The sequence below is a fragment of the Talpa occidentalis genome, unplaced genomic scaffold (assembly GCF_014898055.3).
Source record: "Talpa occidentalis isolate TD23 unplaced genomic scaffold, MPIMG_talOcc4v2.1 talOcc4.6, whole genome shotgun sequence".
Lineage (NCBI taxonomy): Eukaryota > Metazoa > Chordata > Mammalia > Eulipotyphla > Talpidae > Talpa > Talpa occidentalis.
In genome coordinates this window covers 50310267-50327519 of record NW_023604972.1, presented here as the reverse complement: position 1 = coordinate 50327519, position 17253 = coordinate 50310267, and the positions used below count along the sequence as shown (strand labels likewise).

Genomic DNA, 17253 nt, shown 5'->3' with positions numbered 1-17253 from the left:
TTTTAAGGTTATTAACCTCTCTTTGGGAAAAATGTTTTTGACTCTGTTTTGGTTTTTTTGTTTGTTTTTGGTTTTAAGTCTCTTTAAGTAAATTTAAGAGAAAAGAGTTTGGAGGTGAGAAGGGGGTGTCAGAGATAATCAAGGAAGTTAATTCTCAATATCAACAAGAAACAAGCAAACCTGCCTACAGAAGAAAATTGCTCTGAGGCTTATTTGCCTGTCTTGATTCTACGTAGTAGTCAACACCAGGAGAGAAAAATGCACTAAATTTCAACTTACCAATGAAATTGAAATTTGAAATGAATTGATTGATAATTGCATTGAAAAGCATAGAGGGGAAAAATTACCTAGGAAATAGAACAATTGATTTTACTTATTCATTCTCATTGCCTTAGTGGACAGACGGGCAAGATGATTTACCATCTCAGGATATTAATTCAACACCTGCAATTCAGAGTGATAATTAGACTACATAGTTAAATCCTCTAAAGATAAACATGTTAATCCTCCTGCCCTTAGTATTATTCTTTAGGTAAGTGAATTACAATTACTTCTAGTAAAGAGTTCATTACTTCATGAAAGTCTCCCAACTACAGATTCGACCACATCATTCTTCCTTTTGTTAGGGGGAAAAGGATGTCCTAAAGCTAATTCCATACAGGCTTTGTGGACTCCACCCCCACCCTAGGTCAAAGTCAAAGACACTGGGAACTCCAAATCCCATCACCACCAAAGGGAAGGTGGCTGGGACCTGAGGGTGGGGTTAAGTAGCCAGGTTGATATAAGGCAGACACGTGGGCTTTGGAGGGGTTCTCCCATTTTGGCACTCTGCCATCTCGCAGCGTCCGGCCAGCTCTGAGAGTGACTTTGGGTTTCCAGGTCATCAGATCGGGTAGGACGCATTGAAGACTTTATTTCCCTATTTTCTCCCTGAGTTGTACATTTTCCTTATTTCCTTTTCCCTTGTAAATAAACCTTTTATTAACCTTTTGTGTGTGTCTGTAGTAGAGTATTCATAAGTCCCTTTAAAGCGCGCGGGTGAGGACCCACAGCCAGGAACCTGTTTAATATTGGGGCTGCTCTATAACACTTTTTAAAATATTTCAGTGGTTCCTTGGGACTTTCATGACTAACTCTGACCATTCATCAACTGGTCCCCAACCTGCCTCATGCTCCAGTTTATCCCCACCCATCTCTGGGTTCCAGCCATATTGAGTGAACACAAGCTGTTACTGTTATAGGACAGGGAGAGGGGCAGCCCAAACCCCGCAAACCTGCCTATTCTAAATGGGTTCTGCCATCCGCCGTATCAACACAAAACATAGGAGACTTTAATGGGAAGGAACTTTAATAAAACTAGGAAACAATACAGGTAAGGCAAAGAGTCTAGTTTCTAAATGAAGCACCCAAAGTTACCCGTCCCCTCGTGGGTAAAACTCCATCCATATGGGATCGGCCCAGAACAAGGCCCCAAAGCCTGCTACAAGTCTAAAGCATCTTCCAGTGGGGACCCACAGAAAAGGGTCACAAACAACCGGACAAGCCCGGAAGGAAAAGAGCAAAATCAACATCAAGATAAAAGCTGCCACTGTCACCTCCCCACGGGTCTCACCCACATCTGTGTCACCCAGTCCACGACCAAAAGACAAGCACAGTTTCTTCACGTGTCTCTAGGCTCCATTGCGCCTCCTCCAGGTCTCCTTCTGGCTCCATCCTGCTCCTTCCTCCTTCTCTTCTGCAGCTTCTCCTCTTCCTGCTCAGCTCCACCCTCCCTTGGGTGGGGCAGGGAACCTCCCCCTTTCCTGGGACCACCCTGTTACATTACCAAGACAAACAAGTTATCCCAAAGAGACTCTTTCCCCTTGTGTCTAGCTATAAAATTTCTTGTCAACCTTGCCTATTCAGATCAAACAGCATTTTCCTCTCACAGCCTTGGAGGACCATTTCTCGGTGATCCCTTGGCATCCTGAGTAGGTTTCTGTTGGAAAAATGCTCATATTATCTGTGTCTCCCCTACTAGAGTTCAGACAAGGGTATGTAGGTACTAAGGATAAGCTCTGGAATGTGGCTAGGTTTCAGTGACTCATTCAATAAATGGATAAAGGAAGTACTATAAAAGAAATGCATGCCTCCAAGCTGCAATCATTCCTGAAAAAAAATACTGAGGATTTGGGAGAGAAGGAAGAAGCTGATGAATGATGAACGTTGCAGTGGACTTGGCATGATTTATGTGGCAAAGACCCCATGATTTGGACTGTTACTTGTGTAAGGAAATTTCAACTGTGGTGGGGATGTTACAGAGCAGCCCCGATATAAAACGGGTTGCCTGGCTGTGGGTCCTCATCCGTGCGCTAAAAAGGGACTCCACTACAGGCACACACGGACAGATTAGAATAACTTGTACTCTGGTTTCCTTTGTCCAGGTATCTGTGGCTCATTTTGCTTCCCGTGCCTTTGTTGTCAAGTTGCAGCTGACATGAATGAATGCTGCCTGTGTGGGGCAAGTGTTGCAATGAGGACCCTGTTTCGGAGCCGATATGGCATTCCTGTAAGTCTCCTATAATACTGCATTATTCAAATACGCATCCACATTCAAAATAATTGTTATGAACATGGAGGTCATTTGATGGTATCCATCACCCGGAATGGATGCTTCCCAAAAAACATTCATATTTGCAATCACACAAAAATCCCTAGTTCATCGCACATGTTACCACACTAAATTCTTATGCCACCTTCTAAATCAGATAAGTCTACCACATTTTACAGATGAGAAAGGACTCTTAAGTTTTAAGAGGTATAGTAACCCACCCACATAAGCACTGGTAGTAGAAAGAGTCACTACTCAACTCTACCTTTTCATAAATACACATTGTATTACTTCATAAGCTTCACTTTATGCAACAGGAGAATGAACAGTCTTCACATTTAAGATAATCAATATCTTCACCCCCACTCATGCACATTTGTAATCCTTCCTCTTTCCCAAGTAACCATCAATCAATGTTTTCTGTCACTACAGATCAATTTGCATTTTCTTCAGTTTTATATAATAGAATTATACAATATACACCTTTTTGTCTAGCTTCTTTTATTCTTTTTTTTAAATTTATTTATTTTTATACAAGAGCTGGGGTACAGGCCAGAGGCACGGGAGGGTGAGAGGATTCACCAGAGAGAGAGCAGGGAGCAGAACAGGCAGATGACTGAACTACACTGCTAAAGGGAGCAGCGGGCGAGGCAGGAGAGGTCTGCTGCACCATGTGGGTAGCTCCCTGGCCAACTGGGAATCAAACACGCGCTGCAGGGGCTGTGGACAGCTTCACAGTGCTGCACTCAACCCGCTGCGCCACCGGGGAGGCCCTCTGGCTTCTTTTATTCTATATAATTATTTTGACATTCATTTAAGATGTTGTATGCATTTAAAATATGTTAATGGATTGTGTTCTTTTTTAAAAAAAAAAAGATTTATTTATTTATGCAAACAAGAGCTGGGGTACAGGCCAGAGATGTGAGGGCCGCGGTGGGTGGGGTGAGAGGATTCATCAGAGACAGGGTGGGGAACAGAACGGGCAGGCTGACTGAAATACACTGCTGAGGGGAGCAGCGGGTGAGACAGGAGAGGTCTGCTTCGCCATGTGGGTTTCTCTCTGGCCGACCAGGGATCGTACTCATGCTGCAGAGGCTGTGGATTGTTTCATAGTACAGTGTTTAACTCCTTGCGCCACCAGGTAGGCCCAGGTTAAGTGCTCTTAACACAATAAAATAGAAATAAAAAAAATATTTGGATGGTAAATAAGCACATAAAATCTGTTCAGCATCATTTGTCTTTAGAGAAATGCAAATTAAGACCATACAGACAGGGCTTCCCCGGTGGCGCAGCGGTTGAGCGCAGGGTTGCGAAGCTGCCCGCGGCCTCTGCCGCGCCGGTTCGATCCCCGGCTGCTCCCCGGCCACCAAAGGAGGGTCCCACATGGCGCGCAGACCTCTCCTGCCGCCCGCTGCTCCCCTCAGCAGTGTGCTTCGGTCCTTCTGCCTGCTCTGCTCCCCGCTCTGGCTCTGGTGAATTCTCTCACCCTCCCGCGCTTCTGACTGTACCCAGTGTATGTATAAACAAACAAACAAACTAAATAAATAAATAAATAGAAGACCATACAGACACACCACTACCCACCTATTGGAATAGCTAACATTAACCGGAATAAACCACAAGTGATGACGTATAGGAACTGAAACTTTCATGCTCAGTTAGTGAGAGTAAAAGCGCAGTTTCTTAAAAAACTAAGCTTACACCTAACATTTGGCTCAACAATTTTCCTCCTAGAAATTGACCAAAGAAAATATATATCCATACCAAAACTTGTACAAAAATTTGGAGAGCAGTTTCGTTCATAATAGCCAAAAACTAGGGCCTCCCCTGGTGACGCAGGTGGTTGAGTGCAGTGCTGTGAGGCTGTCCGCAGCCTGTGCAGCGCCCGTTTGATCCTGGCTGGCCAGCAAGGGTCCCACATGGCGCAGCAGACCTCTTCTGTCTGCCTGCTGCTCCCCTCAGCTGTGTATTTAGTCAGTCTGCCTGTTCTGGTCCCTGCTCTGTCTCTGGTGAATCCTCTCACCCTCCTGCGCATCTGGCCTGTACCCCAGTTCTTGTATAAATAGCCAAAAACTAAAAACAATCTGATGCCTCTGAGCAGATGAATGGATAAACAAATTGTGATGTATCCATTTAATGAAATGCTACCCAGCAATAATAATAATGATGAACTATTGATGTGTGACAGTTTGAATGAATCACAGATATAATTTTAAATTATGGGAAAATTTTAAGAAAAAGCTGTGGAACATCTAAAACTACAAAGGTTCCAGGAAAGAAAGATCTATTTAGCAAAAAGGAAAAAAAATATTCAATGAATATCAGTCATAAAACACCATGACTCTCCCATAGGTCAGAATGATTTTGATTTCTCTAAAGTGCACAGCATTTTGCTTTTTCATTTCGTATGTTGGTGGTGAGTTTAGGGGACTTTGACATCTTATGAGATAAGATATCTTATCTCACCCCTCTCTTATCTCACCCCTCTTCTCTCACCCTTACTTATCTCACCCCTCTCCTGGGACCCCAAACCCACCTTAGGAATCCTCCATAAAATTCATTTGCATGCTATATTCCGGGCAAAGTCACAACCCAGCTGCTCAAACAGGCTCCAGTTAACCTCCTTGTCTTCTGTTCCCCAGCTTGATCATCTACTTTTATGAGTTTCCAGGTTTTGAACCCAGGGCTTATCTAATGTATTGCCAATGCCATGTTAGTTTCAGGTTCTTTGACTGTGCTTTGCTTTCTCCATCACTGTAATCCCATCTAGTTCATATTTCCGAAAAATGGCCCAAAATTTCTGACCTACTAAATGTTTCAATATTTCAACATTGTATAACCAAATAGCTTTTAAAATTATCAAATTTGTGGGCCTCCCTGGTGGTGCAAAGGGTTAAGTTTCAGCACCATCAAGCTATCGAAAACCACTGCAGCAAGAGATCAATCTCTGGCCAGGGAGGTGACACACATGGTGCAGCAGACCTCTCCTGTCTCACCCGCTGCTCCCCTCAGCAGTGTATCTCAGTGGATCTGCCTGTTCCACTCTCCATTCTGTCTCTGGTGAATCCTCTCACCTTCTGCACCTCTGGCTTACACCCCAGTTTTTATATTCATAAATAAAAATAAAATCTTTAAAAACAAATAAATAAATTAAATTATCAAATTTGCAAGGCTTAAGAAAAACATCAGTCTCTAAACTTGTTTGTCTTCCCTACTTCCCTTTTCTCAGACCTGATTCTTTGGGTATTGTTTCCATATCTCATTGGGGCATTGCCTATTTTTTTTTCTAAAGATTTATTTTATTTATTTATGCATACAAGAGCTGGGGTGCAGGCCAGAGATGTGGGGGGGTGAAAGGGTTTATCAGAGACAGAGTAGGAAGCAGAACAGACAGATCTACTGAAATACACTGCTGAGGGGAGCAGCAGGTGCAACAGGAGAGGTCTGCTACACCATGGCCCTGGGGCATTGTCTATTGATCTCCCACTATAGAAGATAAGAATTTGACTCTGTTTCCTCTCCCTTCCCTATCACATGCAAGCACCTTTCTATATCCCATGCTTTCCAATAAGTTGTAATTTTGGCTAAATCCATATTCTCTATTTACATTTTTATTTCTCTGCTCATCAGAGTTGAGTCATGATTGCTTTTCCTGCTAAACTTTATATGCCCTTGTATTAATCACTCCTGGCTTTTTAAGTAGTAGTTTTCCATTCACTTATAAGTAATTTACTACCAAATTCTTTCACAGCTTTCTAAAATCTTACCAACACTTTCAATACTGCATTTTCGTCTTCTTGATTAAGTCACTCTTTAAACTGGTACCATTTGAATTACTTGCTCTTTACTCTTTCTCCCTTCATCCTGGTATCTCCTTTACCTTGTGACTGAAGAGTCCTTCTTTCCTACCTTAGACTCCTGTTTCTTTTCTTTTTTTTTTAAGATTTATTTATTTATACGTATAAGAGCTGGGGTACAGACCAGAAGTGTGGGGGGTGAGAGGATTCACCAGAGACAGAGTGGGGAACAGAACAGGTGGATTGACCGAAATACACTGCTGAGGGGAGCAGCAGGTGATTCAGGAGAGGTCTGCTGCCCCATGTGGGTAGCTCCCTGGCCAGGGATTGAACTCACGCTGCAGTGGCTGCAGACAGCTTCATAGTTTGCGTCTTAACCCCTTGCGTCACCCGGGAGGCCCTAGACTCCTGTATCCTATGTCCCATATGTTTCTCTGCAATGGTTTAGTCCCTCATATTATAGAACCATCTTCTAGTAGCTTTCACAGACAAGGAGGGGATATAGGAGAAACGAATTTTAAGATTTTATTTCCTAAATTTCTTTTATTTTTACTTCCCAAATTTCTCATTTTCACCCTTATATTGATAGTTTGATTATATGTCTTCTATTTTCCATATTACAAAACATAGGAAAATATTTGATGTCATAAAAAGAGACAAGTATGATATGGAAAAATCAATTACTTTTTTTTTTTTTGGTGTAGCCATACAAACTGAATTCAAAGTGTTTTCTATTTCTCTTCAAAATATTTTGAAAGTGCACGAGTCTTGATTTCCAAATAGATGGATTTTACATTTCTATTTCTTTTGTGTTTTCAAACAGGGATCCATTTGTGGTGACTCTCTGATAGTCTACTGCTGTCCCACTTGTTCTCTTTGCCAAATCAAGAGAGACATCAATAGAAGGAGAGCCATGAATGCTTTCTAAAAAAAAGAAAAACCTAATGGTAAGTACCAAATTTGGGCTTTTTTTTTTTTTCCAGAAATATAATTAGAGATCCTGGAAAGCATGCCTTATTTTGAATAATAATACAGTTATAACAATTCCTCAAGTCTCCCAAATGTCATCTTAATACAAAGGTTGATTTTAATTTCTCCTTATGAGGAAGCAAGCTATATGCATTTGCATGAGTTGCCATAAGAAAATACCATAGATTGGGCAGCTTAAACATAGTTCTGGAAAATGCAAAGTCCAAGAACAAGGTACAGGCCATTGCAGTTCCTTCATGAGGTTCTCTACCTAGTACTGTTAGGGGGAAAAGGATGTCCTAAAGTTAATTCCATACAGGCTTTGTGGACTCCACCCCCACCCCAGGCCAAAGCCAAAGACACTGGGAACTCCAAATCCCATCACCACCAAAGGGAAGGTGGATGGGACCTGAGGGTGGGGTTAAGTAGCCAGGTTGATATAAGGCAGACACGTGGGCTTTGGAGGGGTTCTCCCATTTTGGCACTCTGCCATCTCGCAGCGTCCGGCCAGCTCTGAGAGTGACTTTGGGTTTCCAGGTCGTAGGATCAGGTAGGACGCATTAAAGACTTTATTTCCCTATTTTCTCCCTGAGTTGTACATTTTCCTTGTTTCCTTTTCCCTTGTAAATAAACCTTTTATTAACCTTTTGTGTGTGCCTGTAGTGGAGTATTCATAAGTCCCTTTTAAGCACGCAGGTGAGGACCCATAGACAGGCAACCCGTTCAATATCGGGGCTGCTCTATAACAGTACCACCTTCTCACTTTACCTTCAATGGGAAAGAGAGAGCTCTGGTCTCTCTTCTTATGAGGACAGTAACCTCCTCCTGGAGTTCTCAATTTCATGACCCCTTATAAATCTAATTCCCTCCCAAAGGTAACCATCACATGAGCGTAGGCTTTTAATATATGAGTTGGGGAGTAGGGAGGACACGACATTAAGTCCGTAATAATAGCTCTATACTCTAACAAATAAAGGGATGGTGCCTTTTTTTTCTGAACTTCTTAGAATTCAGTTGGTCTATTAATGAAGTAACTGTAAAATACCAGGGATACAAAGAAGTAGAAAACAAGTTCCCTTCCTAACACCAACAAATTGACAAAAATAAACAGGTAAATAATTACAAAATAACAGAGCAAGTGAAAATTACATGTTATGTAATAGTTGGATTGGTTATGGCCTAGAGCATCTATCAAAAACGAAGTGAGAGTAAACAGAAAAGCTGTATTAGAGAAAGTCACTTTTGAAAGAGGTATATAGACTATTTAGAAATATGATCTTGAGTTTCACCATCTGAATGAAATTCAATCTAGTTTTTCCAACTAATTTTTTCAAAATTCTCATAATTAGCTGTTGATTTTGTGAGTTGACTATAAAATATATCTTGAGTAGGAAAAAACATTAATTTTTCCATTTTTTGCAATATCTCACTTGTCATGTCAATAGGATTCTGTATAAAGTAACAAAAATAACTCTTGGAAGATACGTAAAAAATATTCACTTGCTTCTTAACAAATAATGTGTCAAATACCTAGTGCTATGCTGGACACTGCTAGGTTCTGTGGCAGACAAAAATAAATAAGCAGGTCCTCTGGTCCTTAAAGGCTTTATATTCAAAAATAGGGGATTAGATAAGCCCCAAAGTAAAATGCAGAGTTTGACTATTGATGCCTTTAGACAAAAGTGTGGTTTTATGTTGCAGAGGAAGAAAAGATCATATACTGTGAGAGGAATAAGTGAAATTTTCTTGATAGAAATGGTTTTTGATCCTAACGAGGAAGAATCAGAATATAGACGGTACTCAATAGGCAAGGAATTAATGAAGAAACATATAAAGGTGCGGGGAGGGGGGGGGTGCCAGGAAATGACTGAGATGATGGAGTAATTGGGCTAACAACCGCTTAACTGTTACCACCTCTTGGCCTCAGGGAGGGCAGGAGGGCGCAATTATAGGAATTTCAAAGGAGAGCCTTGTGAAAATGGAAGTCCTGAGAAAAATAACTTCACTTTAGAAGGACTCTTTAGAAGGCAACCCCACAGAAAGTTACGAAGAGAAAAAGTACTCTTACATTTTGATGTCTTCTGGGCTTCCAGAAGTTTGAACCTGCCAGAAAGGCAGAGGGCAAGAAAGAGCTGCTGGAGTCCACAGGTCTGCTGCCCAGGGCACAAAGGATAGAAATGGATCAGATTGGGCACATAAGATTCTGACAGGAGAGGTGCCTTGAAAATTCACATTAGCAGAATTGGGTGTTGTTTCTAATCAGCAAGAACATTAGTAAAATTACAGAAGCAAAAAAAAAGTGGGGGGGAAGGAATATCTTCATGAACTTATATCCAACTTGGAGCAAACATATAGTTTAAGTAGGAAAATAATGAGAAATAAGTGATTTTCTAGAATGAATTGGAGCATTCGCATGCAATATTATGAATACCAGGCTAATGGTAGGAAAAAACATTAATAGGCAGTTTGAATTATTGTAAGCTTTATGCAAGGAAACAACATAAATAGATGTATACTTTAGGAAAATTAATCTGATAATGATAAGCACAGAGGATGAGATCCAAAGCAAAGATGTGGAACTAAAACACTTTAACTTTGTCTATTTAAATAAACACCAAGACAATTCAGATAAAATTCAGATAAAATATCGCCCCACATATACATAATGATGAATCCTGACATCTGATTATGTTTCAACCACAGGGAAATCTCATTAAATCTGTGAACAGGTTTGAACTAAAATATCTTGTGATCTTAACTCCAGCTCATCAACTTGGACACTAAAGTATTTACTGACAATAAAATTTAATATGCAAATACTTGAAATGGGAGAAACGAAAGACAAAGCTCAAAGAATAACTTGATTTATGTTAACAATAGATTGAGACAAAGAGACATAGGAACCAACAGAAAAGCTCTCAAGAACCAACAATCAACAATTCAGTAACAAACAAAGTAGTATTGGGTTATAATCCCAACAAAATATCTATGAATCCATACTGCTATAAATAACTATGTATTCATATGCCTGAATATGTACATACATTTGAATAGACAAATCTCCCAAGATTACAAAAAAATTCCAATTTATCTAGATACTCTCCTTAAAGGAGATAGGGTATAATTCCCCAATCTTTCTTTATAGCTTTGCTCAGTGACTTCCTTTCAAATAGTATAGTATGAAAAGGGAGAAAAAAGGGTAACTTTACAGTGAAGAAACCTGACAAAACTATTTCATCCAGTGATCAAAGTTAACTTCTTCAGTAATACCTCATGCATTTACCCTAAAATGATGTGATGACAATGGTACTTGACCCTTGGGACCTTCCTTTCAAAACCCCATAATTCCAGTGTAATCATGAGGAAAACATCAGACAAACACAAATCAAAGTACATCCTATATAATACCTGACCCGTGTTCCTGAAAACTCTCAAGGTCATCAAATACAAGGAAAGTCTGAGAACTCTCGCAGTATAGAGGAGATAGACAAACCTGATAACTAAATATAGTGTGTTATCCTGGATGGGTTCCTAGAACAGAAAAAGGACATCAGGTGAAAACTGAGGCATGGGCCTCCCTGGTGCTGCAAGGCCTTAAGCACAGCACTGTGAAGCTACCCGCAGCCTCTGCAGCACGAGTTCCATAGATCCCCAGTCAGCCAGGGAGCTACCCACATGGCACATCAGACCTCTCCTGTCTCGTCTGCTGCTCCCCTCAGCAGTGTATTTCAATGCATCTGCCTGTTCTGTTCCCTTCTCTGTCTCTGGTGAGTCCTCTCACCCACCACACCTCTGGCCTGTACCCCAGTTCTTGTATGCATAAATAAATAAATCTTTAAAAAAAAACAAAACTGAGGCATAAAGTGTAGGCTTTGACTAATAATAATGCATCAGGGCATGCCTGATGGCTCAAGGAGTTAAATCTCAGCACTATGAAGCTATCAGCAGCCACTGCAGCAGGAGTTCCATCCCTCGCCAGGTTGCTAATCCACATGGCGCAGCAGACCTCTCCTGTCTCGCCCGCTGCTCGCCTCAGCAGTGTATTTCAGTCAATCCACCTATTCTTCTCCCCACTCTGTCTCTGGTGAATCCACTCAGCCCCCCACACACACCTCTGACCTGTACCCCAGTTCTTTATGCATAAATAAATAAATCTTCAAAAAAAATAATAATGTATCAACACTGGTCCATTTCTTTTGACAAACATAGTGAGGTATTAACCAGTAGGGAAACTGGTGCAGGATATATGGGAACTCTCTGCATTGTCTTTGCAACTTTCTTATGAATCTAAATTGATTGTAAAATTAAAAGTATAAAAATAGAACAGTAGTTTGAGAAAATGTTCTTTTTGTGTCTCTTATAGGTGAAAACTCTTAATGAAGGAATTAAATCAGCGAATACTTTCAGCCTGACTACTTTTCTATCTTTTGGACCTGAAGAATGCGTTCAAACACAGTTAAATGGGTTAAAAATTTAGAATTTTACTTTGTTTTACAAGCATGGTGCCCTTGCTAAATGATGCAGCTTAATTTCTTCTTGCTTTCTTGTTATTAAATTTTCTGGCTTACAATTTTTGTATTACAGCTAAATACAAGCCAAATAAAAGATTTTTACTAATTCAATTCTTTATGTGTTTGCTCTAAATAAAATGTCTTTATTCATTAATTTCAAGGTTTGATCTTTTTTTTTTTTTTTTTAAAGAGGCATGTGTTTTGTTTTTTTTTTATATTATTTATTTATTCGTTTGTTTTGTTTATACATGCACTGGGTACAGTCAGAAGCACGGGAGGGTGAGAGAATTCACCAGAGCCAGAACGGGGAGCAGAGCAGGCAGAAGGACCGAAGTACACTGCTGAGGGGAGCAGCGGGCGGCAGGAGAGGTCTGCGCGCCATGTGGGACCCTCCTCCGGTGGCCGGGGAGCAGCCAGGGATGGAACCAGCGCTGCAGAGGCCGCGGGCAGCTTCGCAACCCAGCGCTCAACCGCTGCGCCACCGGGGAGGCCCTCAAGGTTTGATCTTTTAATCTTGTTCTCATACACTGAAGAATTCAGCTCACAGTAACTCAACTCTCTTTCATCTAAGAACTTAAAAAGGGAGCGAGAGAGATACATACAAAAAAAAAATACAGATAACTATTGTAAAACACTTGTACTTTACCTGAACTTTTGCCTCTTTTTGTGTTATCTACAAGTATTATTAATGTTGACAGAGCAATAACACACAATGCCGTTTCTCAGCTGCACACTGGTGGGTTCTCATTGCGTCGATTTCCTTTCTCTTTTGAGTATGAGATATCAAAGCAAGTAATAAAAATTCAATTATCAAATTCAGTATGACTCAATTTTAGTTAAATCTGATTGGATAAATGTAGTAGCAACTTCTTTTTTTTTCAAATTTTTATCCTATTTGATCCATGTGCAACATTTTACCCTAATGAGACTCTCATTTCCTCGTTTCCTTTTGTTCTGCTCCTACATTTCTGAGTCCATTTCATCTGTCAGGCAAAACTACTATACAGGTTCATTGTGAAGTTTCAGGGAAATAAAACATGAAAGCACCTGGAACCTAATAGGCACTCAACTTGAGACCCTTCCTTTATTTATCTTACAGATGCAGGTGTTTTGTGAGATTCTGTCCTGGGTCCACTCCTCTTATACCTCCCGTTCTTCTCAGTGTCATCTACTCCTATGACTGCAACTGCCTCCCATATGCCACGGAGGACTGTAATTCCTTAGTATTTCTCCTTACTGTTGATGCGTCTCCTTATTGATGTTCAGCTCAGTTGATGTTCAGAGATCTTCTCTTCAGCTGACTTCTAAACATTCATCCATCTGAATGTTCTCAAGGCATTCTCTACACAACAGATCAAATAATATCACCATTTTTTAAAATGAGAAATTTAGGAATCAATGATTCATGCTTGCCTAATCACACCTTTACCCTTCTTACATCTAATCAGACACCAACTTCAGTCACTTAAACCCCATTTGATAAGTACCCTCAATGCATGATCTACTTCATTTGCTTTTTTTTTTGTTTTTTGTTTTTTTTTTAAAGATTTATTTATTTATTTATACAAGCACTGGGTACAGTCAGAGGCGTGGGAGGGTGAGAGAATTCACCAGAGCCAGAGCGGGGAGCACAGCAGGCAGAAGGACCGAAGTACACGCTGAGGGGAGCAGCGGGCGGCAGGAGAGGTCTGCGCGCCATGTGGGACCCTCCTCCAGTGGCCGGGGAGCAGCCGTTGATCGAACCAGCGCTGCAGAGGCTGTGGGCAGCTTCGCAACCCAGCGCTCAACCGCTGCACCACCGGCGAGGCCCTCTACTTCATTTGTTGCTGTATCCCCAGTGCCTAAAACAATGCCCAATGCCTACTAGATAATAACTCAAATTATTTATGGAATGAATTAGTTTGCCATCTCTTTTTCTCCACTAACCTGGATAAAATGCAGATCTTCATGATCTCTTTGCAGATTCTTATTCATAGTGATTGAATTAGTCTTCACCTCTAAGCAACCCCAGTTCTCATTGCCTTCTTTCCAATTCACTCCATACACTGTACCACAAGTTAAATTGTGAATATTCAAAACAACAGACCCAAATTTTCCCTAGTTCTTCATAATGTAGCCTCAGTTTACCTCATTAACCCATTCTCTTGCCACTTTTTCCTTTTCAAAATTCCCTATTTTCCTACCTTCAACATATATACTCTTAAAATTTCAAAGGCCAACTGTTCTTTAATATACACAGGAAAGCAACTGACTTTTGTACCATATCATATACCCGGCAACTTTTCTATAATTGTTTATTAGGTACAGAATTTTTTTTTGGCTGATTCTTGGGATTTTCTATGTAAATGATGTCAACTGTGAACCAAGACAGTTTTATTGTTCCTTCTCAATCTGTATAAGTTAAATTTTCTTTGCTGGTCATACTGCATTATCTGGGACTTCCAGAATGACATTGAATCTGCATGTATTGATATTACCATATTATTTTTATCATTTCTTTTGTTTATATAATATATTACATTGAATTATTTACAAATATTAAACCATCCTTTCATCCCTAGGGTAAATCCCACTTGGGTATGATGTGTAATCCTTGTAGTATATTTTTGAACTTGATTGTCAGTATTTTGTTGAAGAATTTTGCATCAGTATTGATTGGGGATATTGGTCTATAGTTTCCTTTTCTCATCTTTGTCTAGTTTTGGCATTAGGGTACTGTTGGCATACAATGTATTAGGGGGCATCCCCTCTTCTTGGATTTTTAGAAATAATTTTAACAAGATGGGCATAAGTTCATCTTTAATCTTCTTTCTTTTTTTAGTTTTAACTACCTGAATAGTTTACCAATTTTATAGATGTTTTGACAGAATCAACTTTTGGTTTCACTGGTTTTCTTCATTTCCTGTTTTTAGTGTCACTGATGTATGCTCTAATCTACCCTACTTCTCCTTCTTACTTTTCTTCTGCTTACTCAGGATTAAATTTTCTTTTTTCTAGTTTCCTAAGATGGGATTCTAGATTACTGATTTTAGATATTTCTTTGATGTACACACTGCTTTCACAAATTTTAATAAACTGTGCTTTCATGTCACTGAACAGTTCAAAACACTTTTTCACTTTCACTTGAGTTTTCTTCTTTGACCCATATGGTATTTAAAAGCCTATTGTTTAATCTCCAAGTAGTTGGGAATTTTCCAGCTATCTTTCTGTTAGTGTTTTCTAGTTTAACCTTATCATGATCTAAGAGTATGCATGGATGATTTCTATTCTTTTTAATTTGCTTAGGTGTGTTTTATGGCTCAAGATGTGGTCTTTTGGTGAATGTTCCATGTGAGCATGAGACATATGAGTGATGCAGTTACAAATGACTGGTCTCTTAGATAAGAATTAACAAGTTTGTCTTCCCCTTTCACTTGCAATTTCCGCCTTATTTGACAAGTTTGCCTTCTATATGACCAATCTCTCAGATAAGAATTCACAAGTTTGCCTTTCCCGTATTTCTTGAAATTACCGCTGGTTTGAAGACCCCTTGTTTGTCTTCTTGCAGTCTAAGGAAAAGGAAGGACATTTCCCTAAGAGGATAATAAGGAAGTTAAACATCAGGTGTTAACGAAGCAAGCTGGCGCTTACCAGAAATCTCCATATGCCTGTATCCACAGGACATGCCTACCCTTTTCATCTCCCTTTTGTTTTACTCCTTTGTATAAATAACCCTGCCCTCTGCCAAAGAGGACGGTTGTCTTTCAAACATGAGTCTGCTGCCTTCCTCATTTGTTGACAAATTAAACCACTTTCCTTTTCCTCAAACTCTGTTTCCTTTTATTGGCTGAGGGAATCTGAGGCCAGCGTTCAGTATCATGTGTATGCTGTGGCTTTTGGAGGAATTAATCTGCAGATGTCAGTTAGAGCTACTTGGTCGATGGTACGGTGCTGTGAAGTGTAATTGAACTCCAGTTGCACCCTTACCAATTTTTTACCTGCCAAATCAGTCCATTGCTGATGGGGGGGTGTTGAAGTCACCAAGTAGGACCATAGATTCATCTATTTCTCTTTGCAGTTCTATAGGTTTTTGCCTCACTATTGTAATGGTCTGTTGTTGATGCTCTGCCTTCTGGGGTTTTTGTTTTTAAGCTACAATGAATTTTAATACAGAAAATGTAGACAATATTTTGCAAACTTATCGCTCAAGAGTATCTCTATCTGAGGAAATCAGCAGTTGCACTTTGAGAGATGGAATGTTACATTTCGTACACCAAAAGTAAAAAATGAAATGAAATTTTAAAATGAAATGGTTACTGCTTTTCCTCAGCTGTCGCTAAGGTGCTCGGTCCTTCCGAGGAAGCTAAGGCCGCGTTGGGGTGAGCCCCTCACTTCATCCTGCGACTAGCACCGCGCCCGGCAGCGTCTGTCCAGCCCTCGCCCGCACAATGGCTTTGGCCTCGGAGCTCGCCTGCATCTACTGGGCTCTCATCTTGCACGACGAACCAGGTGACGGTCACGGAGGATAAGATCAATGCGCTCATTAAAGCAGCAGGTGTAAATGTTGAACCTTTCTGGCCTGGCTTGTTTGCAAAGGCCCTGGCCAATGTCAACATTGGAAGTCTCATCTGCAATGTAGGGCCTGGTGGGCCTGCCCCAGCTGCAGGGGCTGCCCCTGCAGGTAGTCCTGCTCCTTCCACTGCTGCTGCTCCAGCTGAGGAGAAGAAAGTAGAGGCAAAGAAAGAAGAATCTGAGGAGTCTGATGATGATATGGGCTTTGGTCTTTTTGACTAAAGGTCTTTTGTAACACATTCAGTAAAAATTTGAACTGTTAAAATGAAATGGTTACCAAGGTAATGCATGTCTGGGGATCAAGAGTAAAGGGTCACATATTATTAAAAAGAAATTCAAAAGGATGACATATCATGATCTCACAGTCTACCAGTGTTGACTCTTTGGGTAAACTAGAACATTTCCTCAGACATTCAAGCAGCTGTTTCATTATAAGATTTTTACATGACTACTATTGCTGTTCCCATGATCTGCTGTAGGTGGCAGTGTTGAGAACACAGTAGATGCTAGTTCCATAGCACACAATTTGGGAGATGCTCTTCTCACTTATTTTCAGCACCACTTTTCCATCCACACCACCAGCTCCTGCTCCTCCTCCTCTCTTAGACTCCTTGCTAGGACTTCATGCCACCTGACCGTCTAGTTTTAGTTGAGCATTTTATAAATCCACTTTTTCCCTCTTCTCTCAGCATATCAATTACACTTCCTATTTTTTTCTTTTTTAGACCATTCTTCTGATTTCATATAACAAAACTTTGCCTCTGGGTGTTTGCCCTGCCTTAAGACAGGTTTCTCCAATAAAAAGGTTGTTTCAAGAAATATCCCTAAATCTACA

General features: G+C 40.5%; 1 protein-coding gene and 1 pseudogene across 4 annotated transcripts in view; both read left to right on the top strand.

The window, feature by feature from the left end:
• The window catches only part of PLAC8 (placenta associated 8), a 31447-nt gene extending 19442 nt beyond the window's left edge, over positions 1-12005 (top strand). For all 4 annotated transcript variants that reach the window (XM_037530224.2, XM_037530227.2, XM_037530225.2 and 1 more), the window contains 3 exons: positions 2424-2548; positions 7211-7334; positions 11720-12005. In XM_037530224.2, coding sequence (XP_037386121.1) covers positions 2424-2548; positions 7211-7315 — 230 coding nt within the window. In that variant the 3' untranslated portion in view covers positions 7316-7334; positions 11720-12005. The remainder of the gene's footprint in view (positions 1-2423; positions 2549-7210; positions 7335-11719) is intronic.
• Positions 12006-16279: 4274 nt separating this feature from the next.
• Positions 16280-16655, top strand: LOC119260969 (60S acidic ribosomal protein P1-like; annotated as a pseudogene).
• The last annotated feature ends 598 nt before the right edge of the window (positions 16656-17253 follow it).